At 45.4% G+C, this 27533-nt stretch overlaps 1 protein-coding gene and 1 long non-coding RNA gene across 4 annotated transcripts; one reads left to right on the forward strand and one right to left on the reverse strand.

Annotated features, from left to right (window-relative positions):
• Positions 1–4158: 4158 nt before the first annotated feature.
• Positions 4159–6735, reverse strand: LOC127297326 (uncharacterized). Its single transcript, XR_007849077.1, has 2 exons — positions 6256–6735; positions 4159–4422 (listed from the first exon to the last, which is right to left on the reverse strand). It is a non-coding gene; the product is annotated as an uncharacterized lncRNA (long non-coding RNA).
• A 1923-nt stretch (positions 6736–8658) lies between these two features.
• On the forward strand, positions 8659–15430 carry LOC127297327 (uncharacterized). 3 transcript variants are annotated; one of them, XR_007849078.2, is made up of 6 exons: positions 8659–9243; positions 9361–9723; positions 10182–13561; positions 13688–13771; positions 14080–14113; positions 14845–15430. XR_007849078.2 is itself a non-coding variant. In XM_051327619.2 (2 exons), exons 1-2 carry the CDS (start codon positions 8736–8738, stop codon positions 9712–9714), a joined length of 552 nt encoding a protein of 183 aa, XP_051183579.1. In that variant the 5' UTR covers positions 8659–8735; the 3' UTR covers positions 9715–9778. The 3 variants fall into 3 exon arrangements, 1 of the variants encoding a protein (XP_051183579.1); XR_007849079.2 differs by having other exon boundaries at positions 9671–9723; XM_051327619.2 differs by lacking the exons at positions 10182–13561; positions 13688–13771; positions 14080–14113; positions 14845–15430 and having other exon boundaries at positions 9671–9778.
• The last annotated feature ends 12103 nt before the right edge of the window (positions 15431–27533 follow it).

The following is a 27533-nucleotide window of genomic DNA, read 5'->3' on the forward strand; positions in this document are numbered from 1 at the left end:
ATATAAAAAAAAAACAAAAGGTTTAGCCGATGCAGATACGTGGCCATCGACTCAAGAGGAACAGATGTTATGAGCAGAAAGGGTCAATAGAGCGGGAAGTGAGTCACGAAGAGAGATTCTAATGGAAGAGCTCCCCAGTTGAGTGGCTTGATGACTTCGGTTCTCTCTTCAAGAACCTCTGGTTTCTTTTTTACGAGTAATGTGCAGATCAGGTTAAGGATGGAATGCATTAGACCCACCACAGGGAAGGAGCCGATCTGACCTGCAAGGCGCGAAAAGTAGACTGAAGAAGATCGGGGGGCAGCTCGCCCTGAAGGTTCTCTGCTCTGGAGAGCCGATTTTGCTAAAATTGGCTGGTTCCGCATCATGACTTGGGAACCGATGGCGACACATTTGGTTAGTCCACTGGTATGCTCACCTTGATAGAGGCTCGGGGGGGGCAACTGATGGCGCAGAACTTCCATTCTTAAGAAGTCGATTGAAATTTCATCGGGCTGAAAAACCCAGTGGTAACGACTTCAGGAGCAAGTCGTGTCGGCAGTGGTTCCGGGGCTCTCGTGAGAACGTCGATCTGCCTAGTTGTCCGCCAGAGCTCAAAGGGATGGGACATTGAGATACCGGTGCGTTGTCATCAGCTCGTTGGGCATTGGCTAAGTAACGATCGGCGGGGTCAGCAGAAGAGGGAATCGGCTCAATTGAACTCCGAAGAAATCGGCAATAGTCAAATTGGGAAAAAATTCTTCATTGATAAACCAGATTTCTTACATAGAAGAGCTGATTGCTCTCAAAAGGGAGTACTAAGGGGATACATTGCCCCGTCTACTGTTGCTGATCCTATTCTAGAGGTCCTATTCTACGGGCCGTCACTGCCCTCGTCGTCACCATCGTCAGCGCTGTCGGCGCTGCTCCCGGCGGGCTCGTCGTCGCTGCTGTAGCGGCCGCCGGAAGGACCTTCATTGTCTTCGTCCTCCACGTCGTCGTCGACGTCGTCGCTATCATAATCACTGAGATTCCCTGGCCAGGGGCAATGGCGCTTGGCCGGCGGCTCATCGGAGGGGCTGTCGTCGTCATCCTCCTCCTCCTCTTCCTCCTCCTTCACCTCGGAGGAGGTAAAGTCATCCCAGGAGAAGCGATTGTCATCGCTCTCCTCCTCCGATTCCCCGTTGGCGAGGAAGCGGAGGTCGCTCTCCCCGTCCGTCGAGGACTGGTCGTCCTCGGACCAGATGGAGAAGTCATGGTCTGACTCCTCCCCGGCCTCAATGGCGCGGCGGATGTTGGCCGCATGAACCTCTTGTGGGCTCGGTGCTGGCATCGGCTCGGGAGAAGAGGACTCGAAGGAAAGTCCCGACGAGGCAGAGGAAGAAGAAGACATGGTGCGCAGAAGGGTTTTTTGGGGTGCCGATGGCTGGAACAGAGGAAGGAGATAAAGATAACTAATCAGTCGGCACAGTTAAATAATGAGAAGCCTGGTGGAAATTTAATGTCTTTACAAGCTTTCCAAGGAGATGACGCCGGAGCTATCGAATTTTGCAGAGAAGCCGAGAAGACAGGGCATAATGATAACGGATATCGCAACAACTCGCTCTCGCCACGACATGACCCGACGAAGGAGAGCATAATGATTTTGGAAAAATTATTTCCAAAACCAGGGGGGCATGTGTTATCACCAGATTTTGGACAAATCCAGAGGTGGGCCGTAAGAGAGATGGGCTTGGAAGACTACACGTGGAAGATCTCTGAAGCGGCCTTGCACGGAGAATTTGGGCTAGTTTGCCCGTGTATCTTTAATTATAGTAGGTTATGTTTTAGATCAAGATTAGAGTTTGTATCGTGTACGGTGGGATATTCCCACGTTAGAAAGTCCCCTGGACTATAAATATGTATCTAGGGTTTATGGAATAAACAACAACTCACGTTCAACCCAAAACAAACCAATCTCGGCGCATCGCCAACTCCTTCATCTCGAGGGTTTCAATCAGGTAAGCGACATGCTGCCTAGATCGCATCTTGCGATCTAGGCAGCACAAGCTCCACGTTGTTCATGCGTTGCTCGTACTGAAGCGTCTTTGATGGCGAGCAACGTAGTTATCATAGATGTGTTAGGGTTAGCATAGTTCTTCGTATAACATGCTTACGTAGTGCAACCCTTGCATGTCTAGCCGCCCTCACGCCTATCTCAGGTGTGGGGGCGGCACCCTGCTTGTTCATCATCTGGTAGATCTGATCCGTTACGATTGCTCCTTGCTCTGCAAGGATTAGTTTAATATCTGCAATAGTTAGGCCTTACAAAGGGGTGGAGGATCCAGCGGCACGTAGGGTGGCGTTCGCAAGTCCTAAACAGGATGTTCCGAGGATCAACGTTACGTTGGTTTTTAGGCCTTGTTTAGGATCGGCTTATGAGCACCGTGCGTGGCCGCGAGGCCCAACCTGGAGTAGGATGATCCGATTATGCGGTGAAAACCCTAAATCGTCGTAGATCTCATTAGCTATATCTTGATCAAGCAGGATCACCAAGTATTCGTGCACCCCGTACGAATCATGGGTGAATCGGCTCTTTGAGCCGATTCACAGGATAACCTGAGAGCCGATCGAGGCTCGTATTTAATGTTTACGTGTATGCCATGCAGGAACTAAGCGAGGCATCCCCATCACCTTCCTGACCAGGTATAGGTCAGGTGGCACGCCCTTGCACTTCGCATCGCCGCGTGTGACCAGAAGAGCATTGCGGGCCGTCGCTCGGAGGGGTCTCAGCCAGCCGCAGCTCTAGGCTCTTCCCGGCTCTACACTGTGTTGACAGGCCGCTGCCCGCCGGTGGGTTTTGGCAGTCAACACAAATTTGTATATACATGTCGTCGACTGATTTCAGTTTATTTAGTCATGAATTATGTCATGTGTTGTTCCACTCTGTTAATCATTATTTCTGACTGAAGTAATTTGAAAGTAATCATTGATAAATGCATCAACTCCTATGATCTAAACTGCAATTACTTTTGTTAATTTAGTTTCTTCTTTCATGCTAATACTGATGCAGAGTGTGCTTACTAAATTAGTCTTTGCTGAAAGGGCAAGTCACAGTAATGTATGTCATTATATTTGTTATTGCAATAAGTTATTGCAATAAACTTGTTCCGTGCATGAGCTGATTTGGATGCAGAATATGCGGTCTTCTCATATAATAATCCACACTGCTTTATAATTTGGACTATTAAAATTTTCAGTTGGATTACCATTTCGGATAACTTATTTTTGTTACGTAGTAGTCTGCTGCTCAGAGTACTACTGATTTCTCATTCTAGTATAGAACCTGCAGTCCGTTCTTCTGAAATTGCAGATTTCCATCATAATATATAGTGACGAGCTTTACTTTTTTGTTCCTGGTTTCAGGTTTCAGGTTTGGATTTGTGGTGAAGTGCTTAGGCCTAGATCGAGCCCAGCCGCCATGCGCGGCCACGGGCAGCGGCCCTCCGCATCGCCACCACGCGCCCTCCCTGTACCTCCACACCGCAGCACTGGCCATGGCCGTCGTGATGAGGCAGTGCGGGAGAGATAGACCCCGCCTCCGTTGGCGGCAGCGCGAGCTAAGCCGTGTCTTCCGATAGAGGCGGAGGGTAGAGAGGAGGGAAGGAAGCCGCCTGGTGGGTGCCGCCTGACGGGAAGAAGATAATATTGCCTGGTAGTGGAGATGTTCCATATATGGATCGTGCTTGTAATTAGGGCTTTCTGAAGAAATGGAGATGGTTTGCTACTAATAATTAGGTCTTCCAGAAATAGTACTAGAAAAAGAATACAAATATGGTCAACCATCCAGGCAATTGAAGCAAATATCCTCATTACAGAACCTACAGTACTTTCCATGTGCTCTGGGTTTAGAGATGACTCTGAATATTGCCACTCCGTTTGTATCTTAACTTGTTGCCGGCAATATAGCTGACCATTTACAAACGAGATACATACTAATGATTTCTCTTGTATTTACCACTTACATACGAGATACGTAGTAATGATTTTGGCATTGAGAACACAACTCATATTCAAATGAGAGCTCCACCATGTAAGTTTTTTCATGATTAAACCTTCTCTTTGTTGTTTCACACATCAGGAGTAAAGCTTCAGAAAAAAAAAATTGATCACGACTAAAGGTCACTACACACACGTGGCTTATTCCTCAATTCACCTCTACGGTACATAATATTATTCTACTATGTTATGGTAAAAATAAATTGATCTCGGTACAAGGTTTTCGTACACCTTTACTGTTTACAACTAAGCTAACAAACCAATACCGCAACACGACAGACCAATGCTAATTTTAATCTCTCCTGGGCTATAAGGAGCTTATGCAACTCAGCCAACCTTGAGCTTTGAGGGCTTCACTGAGGAGATCTTGGCTTCTTCGGGCGTCCTGGCCTCAACATGTTGCTCCTGCAACACATCAGAGATGGCTTGTTGGAAGAAATAAAAAATTCAGTGTTGTCAGGAGTAAGGTACACAAAAACAAATTCTACGGACAGGACATACAACCCTATAAAAAGGGTTTGATGATTTCGCTAACTGGTATCAGCATCTTACCAGGGGGAATGCTGGAAGCTGCTATAGCAAACTGCAAGCAAAAGAAAAGAACCACTGGATAGGAGGAGGCAATGAAATAAATTGAAGCTGATGAATGGAGGAACTGATGGTATAAATGGAGCAAATGCAGAGTATCCTGGTAGGGAGATGCTTAATTTGCGGAAAGAGAACATTTGTTTCATGATAAAGTCCACCAAGTGTATCAATAGTGCTTCATCCCAATCACATTAGGCAGCTAACCCAGCCCGTGTTGCTACTGTTAGAAGAAAACAGTTACACTTGTCTCACAGCAATGACTTAACCACGATCTGACAAGTGACAAGACAGTTAGCTCGGGCATGATCTAGGCGCTAAAAGCACGCTATTTTTCAACATCAAAAAAATATGAATTTCAAATAAAAGTCAAACTTTGAACAATGAAATTTGAACTATCAGCAATGCATCAGGCAGGCAAGTATAATGTTATGATTGCAAATGAAGAAGAAAACCATCAGAGTTGCAGTTTATCCGGAAATTTTGGAGAAGAACTGGATAGAGACCTCCTCCCACTTTTCTCTGGAGCTGTAGAAGCTCTTTACAGCGTGCTGCACACTCAGCATGGTAAGCAACAGCTAGTTCTTTGATCAATGCCTTCCTTACCAGGCGGCTGGTAGAGCCCAGGCACACCTTATCGGCACCCGCACGAGTGCAGCTGACCGACTGGGCTTCGACTCCCTCCACTCGCATGCAACTGCAGCTCGCAATCGACCACGAGCATCACGCAGAGGAGAACAGGGAAGGACCAATGACAAAGACGTGGAGAAGGCGACACACCGGTGAGCACCGAAACAAGCGTCGGCAACGCCTCCCAATGACTCCTTCCATTTCACCTCCAAGCACCATTTCGTCGGCCTCCTCCCACCTCATGCACCACCCCCGGGACAGCATGGGCAGCGCGCCGCGATGACAGCCAAGCACCGCTCACGGAACCGTGTGGTGGGCTAATTGGCAACGCCAGGGGTATGCAGGTGTATTCGTTTGAATACTCAAGATTCCGAGGAACTTTTTTATACATGTAGTCATATGGCCTAGTCCCATACAGGACACAACCACTAACCAACCCACAGGCCACAGCCTCACGCCGTCTGCTCGCACGGTCACACCGTCTCCAAGAGTCGGTCGACCAGAGTACCAAAGGCACTCACACATACATCGGCAGGCGACGCGGCAGCGATCGGCGGCGGAACATGCTATTGGTGCGGCGACCGGCAGGCAGGCGGTTGCGACGGTAATGGCCAAGTACTCTTCAGCTCTTAAACACCAACCCCTTTCAGCCACATTAGCATATCAATCTAGCAGATTAGCAATAGAAGATTATAAATTTCTTTGTTTATCATAATAGACAACTAGACTATCAAAATAAAGAAGTTATATACCTACAATCAGTGCCTATCATTGTGCAAATACGAAAATCGGTAGAAATCGCAGCAGGTACATTTCGGTAATTTTGCGACAAAATCGTGACTCTGTATCAAATGTTTGGATGTGTGTACTATGTATCACTGCATCTTGTGTACACGATAGTAAACAAAATGAATCAATAGGTACCACAAATCCATGACCAAAACGGGAGCTAGTTTTCAGGTTCCAGGTTTTGAATTGAATGAATGTTTCATACACTGCATTGAGAACAAATACAATGAATACCTAGCATCTATCCTGGCGCCGCCACTGGGTGGGCTTGGCCTCCTTGGCGAGCGACGACGACGGCACCTTCGATCTTGGACCCATGCCGATGCCAAGGGCCAAGGCCGCCGCCACGGCGCCACTGGGACAGTATTAGGGAATGTAATGGCGGAAGGGGTAGGTCTACATCAGACCGTCATGCCGAACGAAGGGGGCGAGGGGACGGTCGCCGGAGTTGGGGAAGGGCAGAGAATGGCGGCGGCACCTCAGTGACGGTCTGATGGAAGAACCAGGGGATAGAACTCTCGCCTTTACCCTCTTCGATCGGTAGTTGTTGGGCTGGACCAATCTATTGGACTGGGCTCTCTACTAGGCCGGGCCCGTTTACGGTTTTTTCTCTGATGTGCGAAATCTGCCCCAGGTATGTATCATACCGATCAAGATTTGGACAGTGGTATGAAACTTTTTGGACCACTAGATGGTCGAAAATAAAGGGCTGACATTTAGTTGGGGGTACCACAAAAGAACTCTAGATAGTTGATAGCTAGAAAATAGCAATCCTTCGTATGAGTGAAAGGTGAAAAATCGCTTGCCACATATCTTATGAGCAAGAGCTGGAAAGTCGGAAAGCAGTACAAAACATTTTGATCATTCAGAGATGGAGCTACATGAAGTAGACATCTTAAAAAGTTCATAGAGGATAGAATCAATACGATCGTACTTAATCCGCAATTCCAGATTGGTGTTCTTGGTTTTGGTGAACTTGCAGCTAGTCTGTCCAGGGGTTGGCCCTGAATTTTGTTGATAATCACTGTGTAACAGAGGCAGACTGGATACTACAGACATTGCAGCGTAGAAGGCTACTTGGAAGAAGGTGCATTCAGTACCATTCTTGGTATGCATACACATTGTCCCTTGTTTCCTGTCATAATGTGTGACTCTGAAGTGTCCGGTTGCATAGTCCTATTGATTGATATTTCTTACCAATAACAGGCACGCTAAGCTGGGGACAAATCTTGTGCTGTGGGAAATTAGTAAGAATCAACAGAAAGAAGGAACTCTCGAGGATACAATAAATCTGCATCAGTAACATGGTCCATTTTCTTTGCATATATCACAGCTGTTAACCCCTCTTGCAACTCCCGGGACTTCAGAAAGAATCAAATCATATATTGTTAGCGACATTGTTAGTACGAAAAGGTTATAGCAGTATAGCATGCTGAGCCAAATATGAAGCAGCTAAATAGTTCTCAGCTAATGGAACCATAAAGGGCATCAATATAACAATCCTGGTCCTGTTCCATTTTTGTACAATGTCAAGGAGAACACCAATATAGGAAAGAAGTCATTTTCTAAGCTAGTACGTAGTAGTAATAAACTATGACACCTTTACTCACTTTAACTGTGGGGTAAAATTAGCCACTTGCCTCAGGACATGACAGCATGGCATTCCAATAAATAAATGACCACCATCATAATCACGTAGTTTTAGTTATTATGTGGATTTTCCAAGTTTATATATCTGGGAAATACCAAAAGTGAGTCGGCGGCACGCTCCGCTGCGAGGAGACGTCATCGGGGCATCATGGAGCAGTGGCCGGCGCATGTGGTGTAAGAGGCGGCTTAACCAGGCTGTCTAGAATACAATCCGGCGATAAACTCTGAGGGCCATAGGCTGCTTCCACCTCACTTCAACGACTACATCCAGTTAGAAGGTAATAGCAGTTTCTGTGCCTATTTTCTGATTTTTATGAACACTAGATCCTCATGCGGGGGCTTCTTCATAGATGGTGCTGATTCGTATCCAGAAAACGAGGAGGAAGATGATGGCTGCTGCGAAGCCCCTTTCTGCATTTTTCATTTTTGCCGGTTGTTTGCTCCTGTTCCATAACGTGTGCTCCCCCATGCTGTATCTGTCTATCTGATACTTGTAATCCATATTTACAGTTAATGAAATGCACAGTTTCTCTTAAAAAAAATTCTTGTAGTCCTCAACTATATGAAATTGTGAAATCAAATTAACATCAGATTCATATACCGATATATGTGGTCATATATTTTGCATCTGCTAGGTTGCAGATCCTTACGGGGTGATATCAGTAATGTTCATGATGCTCTAATAACTAATTATTTCTGCTTCCATATAGTGCTTGTTATGTGCTGTGAGATTCATATTTTTGCTTCGTGCTTACCATGTCTGTCAAAAATATACATTGATGAAGACACAGTTGGATTCAGAACTTCAGATACAGATTAATTGGCAGAAACCAAAGTTATGTTATTCTCCCTCCGTTTTGAAATATAAGACGTTTAGCTTTTGTATTTTGTAGTACAACTTTCGTCACGTTACAATATTTTTCCGTTTTCTAAAAATACCCCTGGTTGTAGATTAATTGGCACACTCGCTCGCTCGCTCGAGCAGACTTGCCCAAGCTCCACTCCCTCTCGGTCTCTTCCTGTCGCGACCAGCTACCTCTGCTCGTCGTCGTTTCCATCACCCTATGGCTCCCCGTCGCCGCCCTCTTCCTCACATCTCCCCATCACCGGCCTCTTCCAAGCCGCTACCCACCACAACCTTTCTCTCCCCCACCCATTTTCCTCTCAATCCCCACACACCCCGAGTGCGCCTGAAATCTAATGGTCAAAGGTGGCAAATTACTGCGCCGGCGACGAGCTTCTGGGCGACGGGGCCGCTGGATCGGCAAGCGCCGGCGCTGATCTGCGTGCCCTGCCCGGCAAACGGCGCCTCGTGCCCCGTCACGCTCATCCTGGGCGACGACATCGGACCCCTCATCCCCGGAGCCGTGCAGCAGGTCATGGAGCTCGCCCCTCTACTTCAAGACCTGGTCACGGTAGACGCGCAGCAGGTCATGGAGCTCGACCCTCTACTCCATCAGCCCCTGTTCTGCCTCAAGGGTGAGGAGGAACAGCGATATCCGCATGGTGCCAGTGCGCCGCAAGGTCACGCAGCTGCTCGACGGCAACCACAACAAGACGGTGCGAATCAGGGTAATCTCTATGCTCCCCAATCGTCCAGCATGTCCATTCCATCCCCATTTTTTTCGATAAAGGATGTTTTATTACTTTGTGATAAAGGATGTCCATTCCATCCCTATATGCCTTCAGCTTGTGAATGTAGCGCAGTTGATCCGATTGGCGATGCTATTGTGTAAATGGGTCGCAGCTGCAACTAAATTTACTGGAAAATCATTACAGCATCAACTTTCTGCTAGATGAACCGAGTGCAGCTCTGCAATAGGATGTCCTTTGTTCCAAGAATCAGTGTTCAATTCTTGTTTAGGTTTAGATGGCCTACATATCAGTGTTGTATCTTCCAACAATCAGTCCGTGTGATGTCCAATTCTTTCCCTAGCTTTGTACCCAATCTCTTCTTCTTTCATTGGTTTCTGATTGAATTTTGTTATTCATTTTGTAGGGAAAGCTGAAACTGATTTCAGTTTGGTAGCACCTGTAGTCTGATGGATAAATGTATGTGCCTTGTTGCTTTTTTATTGAATACTCAATGTTACAATCAGTGATACAATTATGTGCCCCTCACTGTTTTGGATTAAGCATTAGCTCATTTTTAATGAACTAATTGAAGACATGAAAGTATCAAACTTTTTTTTTAATCAAACGCTGCAATCTATTAATCAACCGGCATACTCAGATGCCAAAAGGTTTACAATGAACTCCGGTGGGGAAACCAACCAGGTGTTACATATTTTATTTCCGCAGCCTTCACTAGCTAATCTATGCGCAACGCCATTCGCATCACGACGTGCGTGTGTAACCTTGTGTTCAGCAAAAGTCTTGAGCAGCTCTTTAATCTCTTCCACGAGAGGACCATGTGATGAACGATCCAAATCGCTACTCTTAATTTTTGCCACAGCACTTAGACAATCTATCTCCAGATAGATCCTTCTCACGCCCTTCTTCATTGCCAGGATGAGTGCACTCTTACATGCAAGGAGCTCCGCCCGCTCTGGGTCAGACATGGAGGACAGGAAAAAGCATTCGCCCGCCACAAACTCCCCCTTGTTATCTCTGATCACCATACCGCAGCCTCCATTGCCCTGAGAAGACAGAAAGGCTCCATCTGCATTTGCTTTGTGCCAACCATCCTCTGGCGGGAGCCAGTGCTCCGGCGCACGCGGCATTACCCGTGATGTCCCCAGGTTTATTGCCAGCCATTCGTCGACTAGAGCCAACGACCGTCGAGCGATGGTAATCATGGCGTCGGTAAGCAAAGATTTAAGCGGGATTATTATTTTGCAGACGGACTCTTCGGTTTTTCATTCTCTCTCTTTCCCACGTTGGCAAATTTCCTACGTGGTCGGCACCCTTTCACATCCAATCGATCGATCGTTTCGACGTCCGATGTAGCCTCGGATTGCTGCGTCCACCGTTGTTGTAAAGCCACATGGGATCAATCAAACGTAGAGCCTGGAGATCTAGGGACCCCGGCTCTTGCAGAACCTACAATCGTGTTGGTTGTTACCACGCACCACGCACATGGATGAGCGAAACAGATCGAACGGGACAATGCAGTCCGTTCCTTGCAAAGAACGAAAATTGAACACCGCGTTCTTATTTTGGTCCCAGCGGCGGCGGTGAACATGGCACGTTACGTTGCTGTCGGCGGCCGCATCAGTCACAACGCCGTGGTGCATCGTGGGCGGCGGCGACGTGCAATGCCGGCCGGTATTCCGGCTGCTTTCGCCGCGGAAGGTGAGTCGCTGACAGGAACATCCATCGGTGTCACCGGGAGAACAATAATCTCCGAGTCGCTTGCGGACAAGTCGCCCGGGTTTCCCGAGCTACTACGGTGGCCCGTGACGCCGACGGGATAGATGATTGGCACAACGTGCAGGTCGATCTCACACGCGCGCGTGCTGGAACAGTGGAACCGAACCCGAACAGACTGCCTCAAGGATTGCCATCAAGTGAGGACAGAACCAAAAGCGATGGAAGAGGGATTCATCTCTGTTGCATGCGATGCACTTGATCCCTTGCTTGATCTTCCTTCTCTCCAGCTCCGTACCCACTGCGAGACCGTTCTTGATCATACGCCAGACGTGGATCCGCGCCTTCCCCGGCACATTCGAACTCCATAGCGACAGCCACCCACGGTGCTCTTCGCACGAACTAGGCGTTCCTGCTCTGCCCTCTCGGCTCGATTTAAGCTGCATGTGAGGGTGATAAGTTGATTTAACACTGAAGATTCCATTTTTGGTTTGGTTCCATGCATAATAGTCGTCTGTTCCGGCACTTCCCACTTAAATCTTCAAAATGTCTTCAACATCACACTCAAAAAAAACAGCTCATTAAGCTTCTGTTCATCCCATCCTTGACCATCAGGTAGCAACAATTCAGCCACTTTGTCAACCGAGGCTTGGGGTTTATGTCCCAGTGGACGCTGGAGCCCCTCCCTCGGTATCCATCTGTCCTGCCATACATCAATTGATTCACCATTTCCAATCCTCCAAATCAAACCTTCTTGGAGTAAGTTCCTCCCATGCATGATGCTCCTCCATGTATAAGATGCAGCTCCAGGGCACTTAGCAGACAGGAATCTCCCATCCTTGAAGTATCTAGCACGTAGGACCCGGGCACACAAGGAGGTTGGGTTTGTGAGGATACGCCATGCTTGCTTAGCCAAAAGTGCTTGGTTGAAAGCGTAGAAGTTTCTGAAACCCATGCCGCCCCTCCTCTTTTGTGAACACATTTTGTCCCAACTTACCCATGGCACCTTCCTTCTTCCCTCCGCTGACCCCCACCAGAACCCCGATGATATAGATGTTAACTTGCTGCACATTCTCTTTGATAACATAAAGCAGCCCATAGGATAAGTAGGGACTGCTTGTAGAACCGACTTGATCAGTGTTTCTTTACCTTCCATTGACAGCCCCTTTCCTTTCCATCCGTGGACCTTGCTCCATAATATGTCTGGGATGTGCTTAAAAGCCCCATCATTCGACCGCCCCACCACTGTTGGTAGGCCTAAGTATTTCTCTGACACCGCCTCACATGAGATACCGGTGACAGTTCTCAGTTCTTCCCTCCTGTCAGCTTGACATCCCTTCCCGAAGAAAATGGATGATTTTTGTAGATTCACTCTTTGTCCTGAACACTCTACATATGCTTGCAAAATCTCACGAAGGGCAGTAAGGTTACTTGCACTCGCCTCCAAGAACACGATGATGTCATCGGCGAAGAGGAGGTGAGTGATCGTCGGCCTTGATCCACCAAAACCTACCCCCGAGACTTGCTTCTCAGCCTGCGCCTGTCGAACAAGCGCAGAGAAACCCTCCATACAAAAAAGAAAGAGGTAGGGAGACAAAGGATCTCCCTGCCTTAAACCCCTGGTTGGATAGAAATTTTCCGAGATGCCCCCATTCAGCTTCACTGAGAACTGAGCGGATTGCACACAGCCGGAGGATGTGCGCCAGGACATGGATTTTGGGTGCAGCCGCTTGGCGATGGTAGCACGGGATTTATACAGCCGGTGCGGTTGGCGTTCTAAGAGGCGACTTACATGAAGATCTTGTAGCACCTAATCTTTTTGTTCATTTTCCTTTGGCTTATCCATGTTGAGACATTGAGTGATCCGTGATATGTAATGATTTTGTAACTCGAATTGATAATAAAGCAATAAAGAGCCGTATGCATCAATTGATGCAGAGGCTGGGGCTACCCCTTATCGAAAAATCCAGCGAATCAAATACCATGTCAGATGGGCGGATTGATCCGTCGTAGACCTTAATCAGAACAACACTGAAGTCGAACTGCCAGGGCCCTCCTTTCTTGACATGTTTCCAATCGCCCTCCGACGAGAAACGAACCACAAACCGATTATCCCCAATGTCGCGGAACTGCGCAGATCGGTGCAAACCCCACGCCTTTTGCATTGCCCGTTCCAGCGCTCCAATCACCAGTTTGCGAGGAGAGCATACCTTGCCAACGATCGCCCAAAGGCGCACTGCCGCTCTTGATCATCAGCCCAGTGGCCTCCTTATCTTTCAACAGCAGGTCACCCATCTTCGCAGAAAGTCCCGCAGCCAACTCATCCGCGCCATGATTCCATGTTTTATCCCCACCTCTCATCGTGCTCCCGTCCATCCGCGACCGCCAACATCTCCTGCTTGGTTTCTCAAATCGAGTGAAGACCAGAGGGCGGAGGCGAGCAACTGGTTGAGCGCAGTAGAGCTCGAACCCCTGGCGCTGGAGAGGGTGATTCGTGGTCCATGTTGTGACATCCTGCATGGTCACTGTGTCTATCAAATAAGCACTAAACTATACCACAGTATTGCAACAACAAATAAAGGTATCGGCTGTTATCTGCTCGTGCTTGTGCACATATTCTGATGATGCTTGTGCCTAAAGCATTCTTTGGAGTACTCCAACTGAACTTAACTGAAATTGTTTAACTAAGCACTCCAAACACTTGCAGTACTGCTTGCTTGTTAAATTCATGCGTCAGCGATGAGTTGCTGGGCAACGGAGGCGCTGGATCTGCGTGCATGGCTTGCCTTAGGTATGCATTTGCATTATCACTGAACTCTAACTACTCCTATAATTGTACTACTCCATTTCTTAGTATATAGTTTAGAATTTTGTTATGGTCTATGGGGACTTATCTTATGCCTATCTATAAGAATACCGTTATCTCATAGGTCTAATTGACCAACCAGCCCGTTATCTGAGAGGTCTGATTGACCAACCAGCATTGAACTTTGTTTAATTCAGTACATCTAGTAATGGCCATTTTCTTGAAATCAGTACTGATTTTGCTGGTTGAGGGAATCACATGCATTTCTGATGAGGGAATTATTTTTTGGTTAGGGAATTATTTGAATGATAGCTCCAAGCAAGCCAGGTGTGTTCTTTAACTTATCCCCAACCTTCTAGTGGTGTATCTGTTAATATTTCTCACAAAATGAAGTGCAATGCTGAGCAGTTCCATATTCAAATTCTTAAATGATGCTTTGCTTATTAAGCATATTCTGAGAATAAGCAGAGTAATTTTATCTGTTTACTTTAATTTTTAGAAATTGGAGTACTGCTAGGTAGTTACTGATGTGCTGCAGTTACTGATTTGCTTCAGAAATTGTTGCAATCTCAGGGATATGTGTGCACTGTTGTGCTGTAGTTACTGATTTGTGTGTGCACTGATGTGCTGCTTGCTGTAGCTTGTCTAATGTGTCTGCACAATATCAACAACTATAGGAGTTAGTTTAGTTTGTAAAAAAGTTTCAATTTCCCAGCTGCTACTCCAATTGATAGTGAATTTGCCTGGGAATTTATGTCAATTCCTTTCTGCTACTGCACTGCATTAACTGTAGGAGACTGATGATATGATCGAGATGATGTCACAACAAGTAAAGTATTGCATTGCTTGTGGTAGCATTACTCATAGAATAATTAGAATAACAACAACTAAATTTATTGGAGATAACAACAAGTAAACATAACTTGTTCAAACACACATACTCACTCATACACATAGTGTCATCTCTGTTGGCTGAATTGTGTAGCAGCTGAACTGAACTTGAAAATCTGCTGCTATTGCTATGTCAAAATCTGCTAGCTATTTGCTGCTATTTGCAGGTGCTTCAGTGAGATCAGGGCCAGGTGTTGCTGGGGGATGGAAATGCAGTAGCTGGGCGGAGGAGAAGCACCCGGAGGCTGGAGGTGGAGTAGATGCAGAGATCGGGAGCATCCAGGCGAGCAGTTGAACATCGAGGCAGAGCCGGCTCTTGGACGAGCATCTGATGGTCGCTGGGCGAAGGGGAAGCGGATCCCACGTGATCATGGCTGGGCGGAGGAGAAGCAGCTCCCAGGTGCTCCTGGGTGAGGGATCATGGTGGAGGCAGATCCCAGGAGCACCTAGGCGATGAGATCCTAGTCGAGGCGCTCCTGGGTGAGGAGATCGTGCTCGAGGACCTGGGCGAAGGCGAGGCGAGGAAAAAGATGCACGAGGAGGAAGCGATCACGAGGGGAATCACGATATGCGATCTGATACGAATCATGGGTAGGATGGACTTTTTAGCGCTTTTTCACCTGGTCGGAACATTCCCCCGACGTCTTACATTTCAGAACGGAGGGAGTACTTTTCAAGTTTGTGTGCTTCTACATAGATTCTCATATGCTGCCTACAAACAATTGAGTGCTTCTGTGTTTCCATGCTTTCAAAGGATTATTCATATGTTTCTATGGTATTCAAGCTTTACTTCATGAAAGCCTACCATGCTCCTATGTTTACGGCATATGTTTATGTTAATAGACAATCTCCATCATGGACATTGCACGTTGAACAATGTAGAAAGCACGGAGCTAGGAGGAACAATGTAAACGTCTGCATTTTTTTTTTTACGGAAGCAAACTTCACTAGAAGCAAAGTATAACAACATTGGAAGCAACACACTATGTATATTTCAGTTAAATTGAAGCATATTTTATTCGCATGGAAGCATAGAGTTCATGGTATGGAAACACAAGTTTTGTATGGAAATACAATTTGGGTGCGTGCGAAAGGAACTTCCGTTTCATAGGAAGCAGGTTTGCATCACATTGAAAACATGATCTTGTTTAAGATGCATCCGATCTGAAGCATAGAAAGCAGAGGGCACCACACTGAAAACGTGATTTTGTTTTAGATGTATGGGAAGCAGATTTGCGTAACAATGGAAACCACCGATCTTCCTCCCGAGAGTCGAGATGTGTCGTGCTTCTGCTGTCATATATGTGCTTCATGCTTGTGTATATTAAGTTTACTAGTTCCTATGTACTATCTGCTTCTCGGGCTTTCGTACCTCGTACGTGCTTCTATATCATTTGTGACATGTTTTAAACTATTGTACAAAATGTTTCCAAGTACCTATTTGTGGGCTTCAGTTTACACAACATTGGCAATACTTTGGTACTGCTTTGTTCTTGCTTCCGCAACTATCAAACTGTGCTTCCAATGACTCAATACTATAACAAAAATATAACACATGACATGCTTCAATCATAAACAAGACATGCATGCTTCCTTTCTTACACTTCACAACGATAACAATGTTTGATACAACATTATTCATGCTTCAATAATCATCTTCCATATGCCGCTCGCCACGCTGCCGTGGGCATGGTCGTCAGTGGTGCGGGCACAGGCGTCGGCCACGCGAGCCATGGGCGGGCGCGGGTACGGTCACCGGTCAAGCCGATAATTCTACCCATGGGTACGTCTACCCATTGGCACCCGACCCGAATGGGTAAGGTATGGGTCCCGAAGTTCAACCATGGAGACAACCCATGGGCAACCCGATTAGTAGTGGGTCGGGCATGGGTATTAGTCTATGCTCGCGGGTCACCCGATTAATGTTACTAATTAAAATAATTGCATTATTTTGTATGGTATATGGACTATGATATACATATATTATACATGTAGATAGTATATATCGTTTACACACAAAGCTCGTGTATCCATGCACCAAACATGTGCATATTAGTACTACTTGCAGTCACAAAGCCATGAACGGGAATACACCACTCTTTGTCTTGGCAGCCCAACAATATGTCGATGTGTTCTAAATATTTGGTTGCATCAAACTCTTCATTTTTTGTACCAGATAGGGTCGGGTTGCGCAATGGCTTTGGGCATGGGTCTCATTCCTTACCCATGGGTAGGGTCATGGGTCACAGGTACGCCCGATAAGGGTGATGGGCATGGGTCTAGTTTAGGTCGACCTGACCAAACCCGACCCATTGCCAGCCTTAATCACCGGCCGCGCGAGCAACGGGTGGGGGCGGAGCTCGCCGCGAGCACGGGCGCGGGCATGGGCGCCGGTCGCTCACCACGCCGCCGCGGGCACGGTCGCTGGCCATGCGAGCCACGGGCGGGGGCGGAGCTCGCCTTGCGCGCCACGACGTGGGCGGCGACGGAGCTCGCCTTGCGCGCCTCGAAGCGGGTGTGGCCGGAGCTCGCCGTGCCTGTCGTTGGGGAACTAGTACTAGGGTATTTTTATAGCAAGAAAAAAAGAAAGAAGATGGAGGTGCTGAATTTGGGTTGCATCGTTGGGGAGAAAAATAGGCACGGCCATCCGCGCGTATACACGTGTTGAAAGGAAGATCCAAACAACTAGTTTTTTTTTTTTTTTTTTTGAGACAATCCAAACAACTAGTAAAACCAAACGTCCAAACACGTTAATTTGGATCTCCCATTGGAAATGCTCTACAGCTCGTAGGAAGCTTACATGGCCCGATTAACCAAAATTCAGCTAGCTCAGTCCGCGGAATAGACCCTAAGAATGGTTGGCCCATTTAACGCGACTTGATCATGTCTAACAGATTCCTTACACTTTTGCTCCCGTATAACGCGAGTACAGGGCCCTGTATTCAATTTTGACCGGCCGAATACTCGTCCGAGCTAGCAGACCCCGTATCCCTAAACTGTAAAAAGAAATATTCCCAAAATATGTCAAATTAACTTTTTTTTCTCTTCTTCCTCCTCTCCTTCTTCCTCCTCAAGCCACCACAGCCCTGCCCCGCCCCTCCCCGGCCGCCCCTGCCCGCCTGCCGTCACCACGGGCCCACGGCCGGCCGCCCCCGCCCGCCACGGCTGCACATCCGACCCTGCCCGTCGCCCACCACGATCGCGCGTGAGCTCCGATCGCCGCCCACCACAGCGCGCGCGAGCACGGCCGGCCGCTCCGGCTGCGCCCGCTCCCACTCGGGACGCCCGCCATGGCCACCCACTCTGGCCCACGTGCCGCCCTGCCACACTGCTGCCGCCCCAGTCTTGCGCGCCGCCGTCCCTGGCCCCGTGCCGCCACCCTCGGTCGCATTTCGCCGGAATTTGGCCGGATTCCGGCGAGATTATGCGTAGAAGCAGTTGCAATCTGCTGAAATTTCAGTCTGCCACGGGTGAGGGGTTGGCCCTGTATTCCCCCTCCCGCCCCGCACAAGTAAGGAGCGAGAAGCCGCCCCGTAGCTGAAACTGGAAAATTTCGAGACAGGGACCCGATTTACGGGGTCTGCTAGATGGCTGGATGGAGCTCTACCCCGTATATCGGTGATTATTTTACGGGATTGGACCTTTTAAGTGATCTGTTAGACATGCTCTAAGCAACTTCGCGGAAAGAACAGACGATCTGAAGAGTTCAACGAGTCGATCATACGGCTTACATCGTGAAATCTCTGTGGTATCATAGCTTGCTTGTCCAAGGGGTGCTCCAGTCTATTTCCCTTTCCAGCTCAAAAGAAAGTATATTTCCCTTACGAGAAAGATAAAAAATACTACTTGTACTTTTCTTTTCCTTCATTTGGTCAACATGGCAGCCTAGCCTTTTTTTTTCTCCAAAAAAGACTAGTGGCCTCCGTTTGTCCCTCTCGCGTGCCTAACCCCACACTGCCGAGATTGGGATTGCTTACGCGGAGTGACTTTCTCAATGTAGGCAGTGTTGGCCGTATTAGTGAACTCGAGAGAAACCAACTCGTGCGCTCAACTAGTAGATGTGGCCGACCTTGTAGGTAGTGCTTTTATAGTGGAGATGAGCAGAATAATTTGAGTATCATCTACAATAGTCATGCTTCGGAGTTCCAGCATCTAATAGAGGAGTGTTCATGCATATATTTGTTATTAAGTTGAAATTCCTCCTTGTATGTCCCGAAAATTATGATTTATTATTTTGTTAATATAGAAGATGGCTAGAAACATGGACACGCGAATAATCTTCAAGAAAAAAATAAACATTTATGATCTGCATAGAAATGTGATAATTAAAGTTTTTGTACTCAAATAATACTTTACTAAAGCTTGTTACAGTAACTCGCCATTTCTTAGCAGTGTCGCTAAGATCATCTCTAACCATTCCCTTCAAAAGCCTTGGAGGAGAAAAAATCATCCAAAACCAACTATCCCCTTACAGGAATAAAATGTATGAGAGTCGATCCCAAAAACTGGCCTTTTTCGAAATGGGGAGCAATACCCCAGCCTCTGCATCAAAATGATGCATATGGCTGCTTTCTTACTTTATTGATTTATTCAGTTCATACACAAATTATTACAACATCTCATGGATCAACTAGAGTCTACACAAAGATTAACCAACAAAATAGAGCAAACAATGGGTGCCAAAAACACATTAGTAAGAAATTCTATGAGCAACCAGCCACCCTGGCTATAAAAATCTCATGCGGCCGTCTCTAGTCTGTTGCACTCAGATTTCATGACATCCCGCTGATTCTCGGGTTGGAGATAAAGCCACATACGGATCAAGTGAATAATCATAGGGATAACCTGTAAAAAGGATGTGATTTGGGTTTATTAAACACCACTTCAATTCGCACATTTCAAATAGCCCATAAAATAGCGCACACACCCACTGTATACCAAATCTTCTTAGCAATACCACTTAACCAATTACCAAATAGGTTCGTAATATTAGAATAGAAGGAGGAGACAAACTGAAAGTCATAAAAATCATGCGCCACACAGTTTTTGCAAGTGGGCACTCAAAAAACAGATGATGTATCGACTCATCTTTATCACAAAAAACACAAACTTTACTCCCTTGTCAATTCCTTTTAGCAAGATTATCTTTGGTTAAAATCTTCTTTCAATGAAGAAACTACATAAAGATTCTAATTTTTTTGGGTACTTTCATTTTCTAAATATAGGTCTTGAGGTACCTTGATTGATCATCAGGCAAATCTAGGTACATTGATTTGACAGTAAAACTACCTGATGTGGTTAGACTCCAAACAAAAGTATATGTATCATCATTCAACCAAATATGCATGAGATGCTCTACTAACTGTAGCCATTGAGCCCACTTGTTAGGAGCTAGAGTTCTTCGGAAAGTTACACGTAATGGTCTCACTAGTAGAAAAAGAGGCTTCCGTCCACCCCCATTAGTCCCGGAAATATTCGAACCGCGACTAAAGGGGGCTTTAATCGCGGTTCGGGAGGCAACCCGCGACTAATGCTCCATCCAAGACGAAAGGGTACCCACCAACCGCGACTAAAAGGGCGATGGAGGGATGCGGCCGGCGGAAAACCTTTAGTCGCGGTTGGGGATACCAACCGCGACTAAAGGGTACCCCTTTAGTCCCGGTTGGTGTCCCCAACCGCGACTAAAGGTTTTTCTGAGTTTTTTTACTCCCACGCACCCTGCACCCCCCCCCCCCCCCGTGGATCGCTTTTTTTTTTGTTTGTAAAATACAAAAGAAAATGATAGAAAATTCAGAATTTTTTTTTCAGATTCTTGTTTGTTATGCAACCTACTATTTGGAGAAATTAAGAAATTCGAATTTTCACTTTTTTTTGCAAAAAAAGTTAAAAAAAATGGTAAAACCGCAATAACTTTTGCATACGACGTCGGAAAAAAACGTATAATATATAAAAAAAATCCTGGAAAAAAGTATTATTAATATGGATTTTATATTTTTTAAATTTTTCAAAAAAATAAAATTAATAATTGCATCCAGCATAAATATTATTAATACTTTTACCCAATTTTTAGATTTTCAAATTTTTAGGTTTTAGGTTTGGCAAAAAAAATATTTAAAAAATTAAAAAAATTAAAAAATTAAAAAATTAAAAAGTTAATGTTCATTTATTTATTCACGATTATTATTACATCATTATTTTTGTTTATGAAAAAAATTATTTGAAATTCAAACAATAAAAAAATGTGACATCGACCAACATGTTAATAGGATTGATATGATACTAGTATCACATACATGTGCGCGTAGCACTTGGATGCGGGACGGAATGGAACTCGGAAGTTAAGCGTGCTAGAGGTGGAGTAGTGGGAGGATGGGTGACCGAGCGGGAAGTTTGACCACGAGTAAGTAATTTGACTAGAGATAAGTGTAGTTAGAGATAGAGACTAAGCTATGCAAATAACTGAAATAATAGAAATTCTGAAAAAATAGAAAAAAAAAACGGAGTGAAAAAAAATTTAACGAAATAGCCTTTAGTCCCGGTTGGGGACACCAACCGCGACTAAAGGTCCTTCGCCCAGGCGCACGCTAACCGCCTACGTGGAAGGACCTTTAGTCGCGGTTCGTAAGCAACCGCGACTAAAGGGGGGGCCTTTAGTCGCGCTTAATTGGTCGCGGTTGCGCAACCGCGACTAATGGCAGTTGCGAACCGCGACTAAAAGCCATTTTTCTACTAGTGCCTCTATTTGCGAGAGTATATTTTTCACAAAAACTGGCCTAACTCTTCTAAATATATTTTTCCCAAAAATGTCTACAGGTAGAAGCTTACTAGTAGCCCATCCAGATACCTAGCGTGCCAAAATAGGGTGCACTATCAGTATTTGACTACCAGCGACGTACTGGCCAAAATAGTATCCTACTAGTGTGTGGGATATGACGGTGTTGATTTGTGCATCCACTTATCTAAGGATAAAGTTCATCGTGGATGTGGTCACTCTACATTTGTGTTCGGATGCACAGGATGATATACCTCTTGTGCCTGGTACTTCCGTAGTTTTCATCAAACGATGGACTACAGATTTTTGTCACCATATTTTTTTTCATCAAACTACTTCCGTAGTTTTCATCTAACCTTGTCACAGAGTAAGAAGCTCCCGTATTGCATTATAAGAAGAAGAAAAATGATCCAGTTAATAAAAAAAATTGGACCTAAAAACCATACAAGACACGGTTAATCACAAACTCATGCACAACCATGTTTGGGTTACCGAGCATGTGGCGAAGGAAGAGGTCATCCACAACCACTTCAAGACGACCATGGAGAGAGGCGAGCCAAGAGCTTATGATTTCAATTGGGATGCTATTCATTTTGATGACCCGGACTTGAGTAGCCTCGGGGAGCCATTCACCGAGGAGGAGGTGCGGAATGCGATCAATCAAATGCCCGGTGATAAGGCGTCGGGACCGGATGGGTTCACGGGCATCTTCTTCAAGAAGTGTTGGGACATTGTCAAAGTCGACGTCATGAACGTCATTCACCTATTTGGGGGCCTCCACGCCGAGAATTTCCATTGGCTTAACTCCGCCAATATTGTCTTGTTGCCCAAGAAGGAGGGGGCGGAGCAAATCGCCGACTTTCGGCCCATAAGCTTAATCCATGCCATCGCCAAGATCATTTCCAAAATGCTTGCACTTCGGCTTGCGCCTCTCATGGATGAGCTTGTCTCCAACGCGCAAAGTGCATTCATCAAGAAAAGGAGTATACATGATAATTTCCTCTATTTCAAGAACCTTGCCACAAGATTCCACAAAAACAAGACCCCGGCTTTGCTTTTCAAGCTTGATATTAGGAAGGCTTTCGACACTGTTCGATGGGAATATCTTGTGGACCTACTCCAAAGACGGGGTTTCCCGAGCCGATTCCGCAATTGGCTTGTGGCGCTTCTCACGACCTCCACCTCTAGGGTCCTTCTCAATGGGTTGGCCGGCTCCCCATTACCCATGGCCGGGGCTTGTGTCAAGGCGACCCCCTCTCCCCGCTCCTCTTCGTAATCGCCACTGACCCGCTCACACAAATATTGGAGCATGCTAGAACCCTCGGCCTCATACATAAACTTCGTGGTCGCGGGAACATCCTTAGGACCTCCTTATATGCGGACGATGCGGCGGTGTTCGTGGCCCCCTTCAAGGAGGACATCCAAAATTTTGCAAATATCCTCAACGGCTTCGGCGAGGTGACCGGCCTTTGTACCAACTTCCAGAAAAGCTCCGTTGTTCCTATCCGGTGTGGCCATGTGGACCTTGATGATGTGCTTGAAGGTATCCCGGCGGCGAGAGATACTTTCCCCCTTAAGTACTTGGGCCTCCCGCTTTCGGTTTGGTCTCTCAAGAGGGCGGATTTCCAACATCTCGAGGATAAGTGCGCCGGAAAGCACCCAACTTGGTACGGGAAACTTGTTACTACCGCCGGTCGTGCGACTTTGGTCAAATCCGTTATCGCCTCGCAAGCTACTTATTACATGACGCCGCTTATGCTTCCCCCGGAGACTACCAAGTACATTAACAAGATTGAGAGGGCGTACCTTCGGTCCGCCAAGGACACCACGACGGGGGCAAAATGCAAAGTCAATTGGGTGACCGTGTGCCGCCCCAAAAAACTAGGTGGGATTGGGATCCTTCATTTGGACAAGTTTGCAAGGGCTCTGATACGTCTCAAACGTATCTATAATTTCTTATGTTCCATGCTAGTTTTATGACAATACTCACATGTTTTATATACACTTTATATCATTTTTATGCATTTTCCGGCACTAACCTATTAACAAGATGCTGAAGCGCCAGTTTCCGTTTTCTGCTGTTTTTGGTTTCAGAAATCCTACACAGGAAATATTATCGGAATTGGATGAAACAAAAGCCCACGGTCTTATTTTCCACGGAGCCTTCCAGAAATCCGAAGAGGAGACGAAGAGGGGCGTCGAGGCGGCCACACCCTAGGGGGAGCGGCCCCACCCCTGGCCGCTCCGCCCTATGGGGTGGGCCCCTCGAGCGTCCCCTGACTCTGCCCCTTCGCCTATATATTATCTCCGTCGCGAAAACCCTATCACGATACGAGAAAAGTTCCAGAGACGCCGCCGCCGCCAATCCCATCTCGGTGGATTCAGGAGATTGCCTCCGGCACCCTGAAGGAGAGGGGAATCATCACCCGAAGGACTCTACATCACCATACCCGCCTCCGGACTGATGCGTGAGTAGTTCATCCTTGGACTATGGGTCCATAGAAGTAGCTAGATGGTTGTCTTCTCCTCTTGTGCTATCATGTTTAGATCTTGTGAGCTGCCTATCATGATCAAGATCATCTATTTGTAATGCTACATGTTGTGTTTGTTGGGATCCGATGAATATGGAATACCATGTCAAGTTGATTATTGATCTATCATATATGTGTTGTTTATGATCTTGCATGCTCTCCGTTGCTAGTAGAGGCTCTGGCCAAGTTGATACTTGTGACTTCAAGAGGGAGTATTTATGCTCGATAGTGGGTTCATGCCTCCATTGAATCTGGGATAGTGACAGAAAGTTCTAAAGGTTATGGATGTAATGTTGCCACTAGGGATAAAACAACAATGCTTTGTCTAAGGATATTTGTATTGTTTACATTACGCACAATACTTAATGCAATTGTCTGTTGTTTGCAACTTAATACTGGAAGGGGTGCGGATGCTAACCCGAAGGTGGACTTTTTAGGCATAGATGCATGCTAGATAGCGGTCTATGTTCTTTGTCGTAATGCCCTAAGTAAATCTCATATTAGTCATCATGATATTTATGTGCATTGCTATGCCCTCTCTATTTGTCAATTGCCCAACTGTAATTTGTTCACCCAACGTGCTATTTATCTTATTGGAGAGACACCACTAGTGAACTGTGGACCCCGGTCCATTCTTTTACATCTGAAATACAATCTACTGCAGTCATTGTTCTCTGCTGTTCTTTGCAAACAAACATCATTCTCCACACCATACGTTTAATTCTTTGTTTACAGCAAGCCGGTGAGATTGAAAACCTCACTGTTAAGTTGGAGCAAAGTATTTTGATTGTGTTGTGCAGGTTCTACGTTAGCGCCGGAATCCCTGGTGTTGCACCGCACTACACTCCTTAACCAACAACCTTCACGTGGCCTTCATCTCCTACTGGTTCAATAACATTGGTTTCTTACAGAGGGAAAACTTGCTGCTGTACGCATCACACCTTTCTCTTGGGGTTCCCAACGGACGTGTGCTTCACGCGTTATCAAGCTCTTTTTCTGGCGCCATTGCCGGGGATCTGAAGAAAAGTTACACCCCAGAGATTGCCAACTCCCACGGCAACATCTTTTTCTGCCGCCGTTGCCAGGGAGATCAAGACACGCTGCAAGGGGAGTCTCTCACATCCAATCTCTTTACTTTGTTTATTGTCTTGCTTTACTTTATTTTATTTTCTGTCTTGTTTGCTTTCTTTATATCAAAAACACAAAAAAATTAGTTACTTGTTTTACTTTACTTAATTCAGTTTTGCTTAGTTTATTTTTATTATTGCTAAAATGAGTAATCCTGAAGTTGAAGTTCGTTCGTTTAAGCAACAAGGGGGGGGGGGGGAGAGTTTTAAAGATGCTTGGTATAGAATTAGTGATGCTCATCATAGGTGCACTAAGAAACACTCCACTATTATCCTCCTTAGGAACTTTTATGTTGGTATCTCTAGCTGGAATAGGTATGTTCTTGATACTCTGGCGGGAGGTAATTTCCTAGGCACTCCCGCTTTAGAAGCTAGTTGCATTATTGAGAGTTTAGTTGGAATACCACCTGTTAATGAAGCTAAAATTCAAATCTCTCTTGAAGATGTCATGAAAAAGTTGGAGGCCATAGAGAAAAATCTTCCAAGTGTTGAGACTAAATTGGGAATATTACTTGATAACACTGATAAACTTGATAAATCTCTAGGAGAAATTAATGAAAGAATTGTTGTCTTAGAAACTTGTGCTATCCATGATAATCAAATCCATAGGATTGGTGAACTTGTAGAAGCTATGGGAACCTTGGATTCAACATTTTCTTCTCTTAATTTTAAGGAGAAAGCTTATGTGGGTAAGGAGCAAAAGTTCATGTATGTCTCTAAGGTGCCTAAGCCAAAGAATTATTATAAGCCTAAAATTGATAAAGCCCTTAGTACCACTATGGGAAATTTAGATAATGGAGAATCTAAGATACCTATTGTGACAAGTTGTGTTTTTAAGGAAAATTATGATGTTGATGCTTCTTCTCTTGATAATACTTGATTTACACTTTCTGCACCTAGCTGAAAGGCGTTAAAGAAAAGCGCTTATGGGAGACAACCCATTATTTTATTTCTGCAATTTTTTGTTTTATATTTGTGTCTTGGAAGTTGTTACTACTGTAGCAACCTCTACTTATCTTTACTTTATTGCATTGTTGTGCCAAGTAAAGCTTTGATAGTAAGATTGATACTAGATTTGGATTTCTGCGCAGAAACAGATTTCTAGCTGTCACAAATTTGAGTAGATCTCTCTGTAGGAAACTCAGAAAAATCTGCGAAAAATCATGAGTAATCCTCAGATATGTACGCAACTTTCAGTAAATTTTAGCTTCTTCATCTGAGCATGCTAAGTGCCTCTAAAAAATTCGTCTTTACGGACTGTTCTGTTTTGACAGATTCTGTCTTTTATTTCACATTGCCTCTTTTACTGTGTTGAGTGGATTTCTATGCTCCATTAACTTTCAGTAGCTTTGGGTAATGTCCAGAAGTGTTAGGAATGATTTTTTCCTCTCTGAACATGTGAATTTTTTATTATGCACTAACCCTCTAATAAGATTGTTTTGAGTTTGGTGTGGAGGAAGTTTTCAAGGGTCAAGAGAGGAGGATGATATAATATGATCAAGAAGAGTGAAAAGTCTAAGCTTGGGGATGCCCCCGTGGTTCATCCCTGCATATTTCAAGAAGACTCAAGCATCTAAGCTTGGGGATGCCCAAGGCATCCCCTTCATCGACAACTTATCAGGTCACCTCTAATGAAACTATATTTTTATTCCGTCACATCTTATGTGCTTTACTTGGAGCGTCTGTATATTTTTGTTTTTGTTTGTGTTTGAATAAAATCGGATCCTAGCATTCCTTGTGTGGGAGAAAGACACGCTCCGCTTGTTCATATGAACACTGGTGTTCTTAGCTTTACTTTTAATGTTCATGGCGAAGGTTGAAAACCGCTTCATTCATTGCTATTTGGTTGGAAACAGAAAATTCTTCATGTGGTAATTGGTATATGGTCTTGAATAATTTGATACTTGGCAATTGTTTTGAGCTCTCAAATAGATCATGTTTAAGCTCTTGCATCATGTAGTTTGAACCTATTAGTGGAGAATTACTGTAGAGCTTGTTGAAATTTGGTTTGCATGATTGGTCTCTTTAAAGTCTAGATATTTTCTGGTAAAAGTGTTTGAACAACAAGGAAGATAGTGTAGAGTCTTATAATGCTTGCAATATGTTCTTATGTAAGTTTTGCTGTATCGGTTCATACTTGTGTTTGCTTCAAACAACCTTGCTAGCCAAAGCCTTGTACTGAGAGGGAATGCTTCTCGTACATCCAAAACCTTGAGCCAAAACCTATGCCATTTGTGTCCACCATAACTACCTACTATGTGGTATTTCTCTGCCATTCCAAAGTAAATTGCTTGCATGCTACCTTTAAAATTTCATTCCTTGTCTTTGCAATATATAGCTCATGGGAAAGTAGCTTAAAACCTATTGTGGCAAAGAATATGTAGCTTATGTATCTTATTTCTTATAAGTTGCTTGTTGAGCGGTAA

The sequence above is a fragment of the Lolium perenne genome, chromosome 4, assembly GCF_019359855.2.
Source record: "Lolium perenne isolate Kyuss_39 chromosome 4, Kyuss_2.0, whole genome shotgun sequence".
In the NCBI taxonomy this organism is placed as follows: Eukaryota; Viridiplantae; Streptophyta; class Magnoliopsida; order Poales; family Poaceae; genus Lolium; species Lolium perenne.

What these genes read in the sequence shown, in the direction of transcription:
- LOC127297327 (XM_051327619.2), top strand. Translation starts at nt 8,736, where the DNA reads ATGGCTCCCCGTCGCCGCCCTCTTCCTCACATCTCCCCATCACCGGCC. An exon ending in ACAAGACGGTGCGAATCAGG is followed by an intron (nt 9,244 to 9,670) that starts GTAATCTCTATG and finishes TTCATTTTGTAG; the next exon opens with GGAAAGCTGAAACTGATTTC.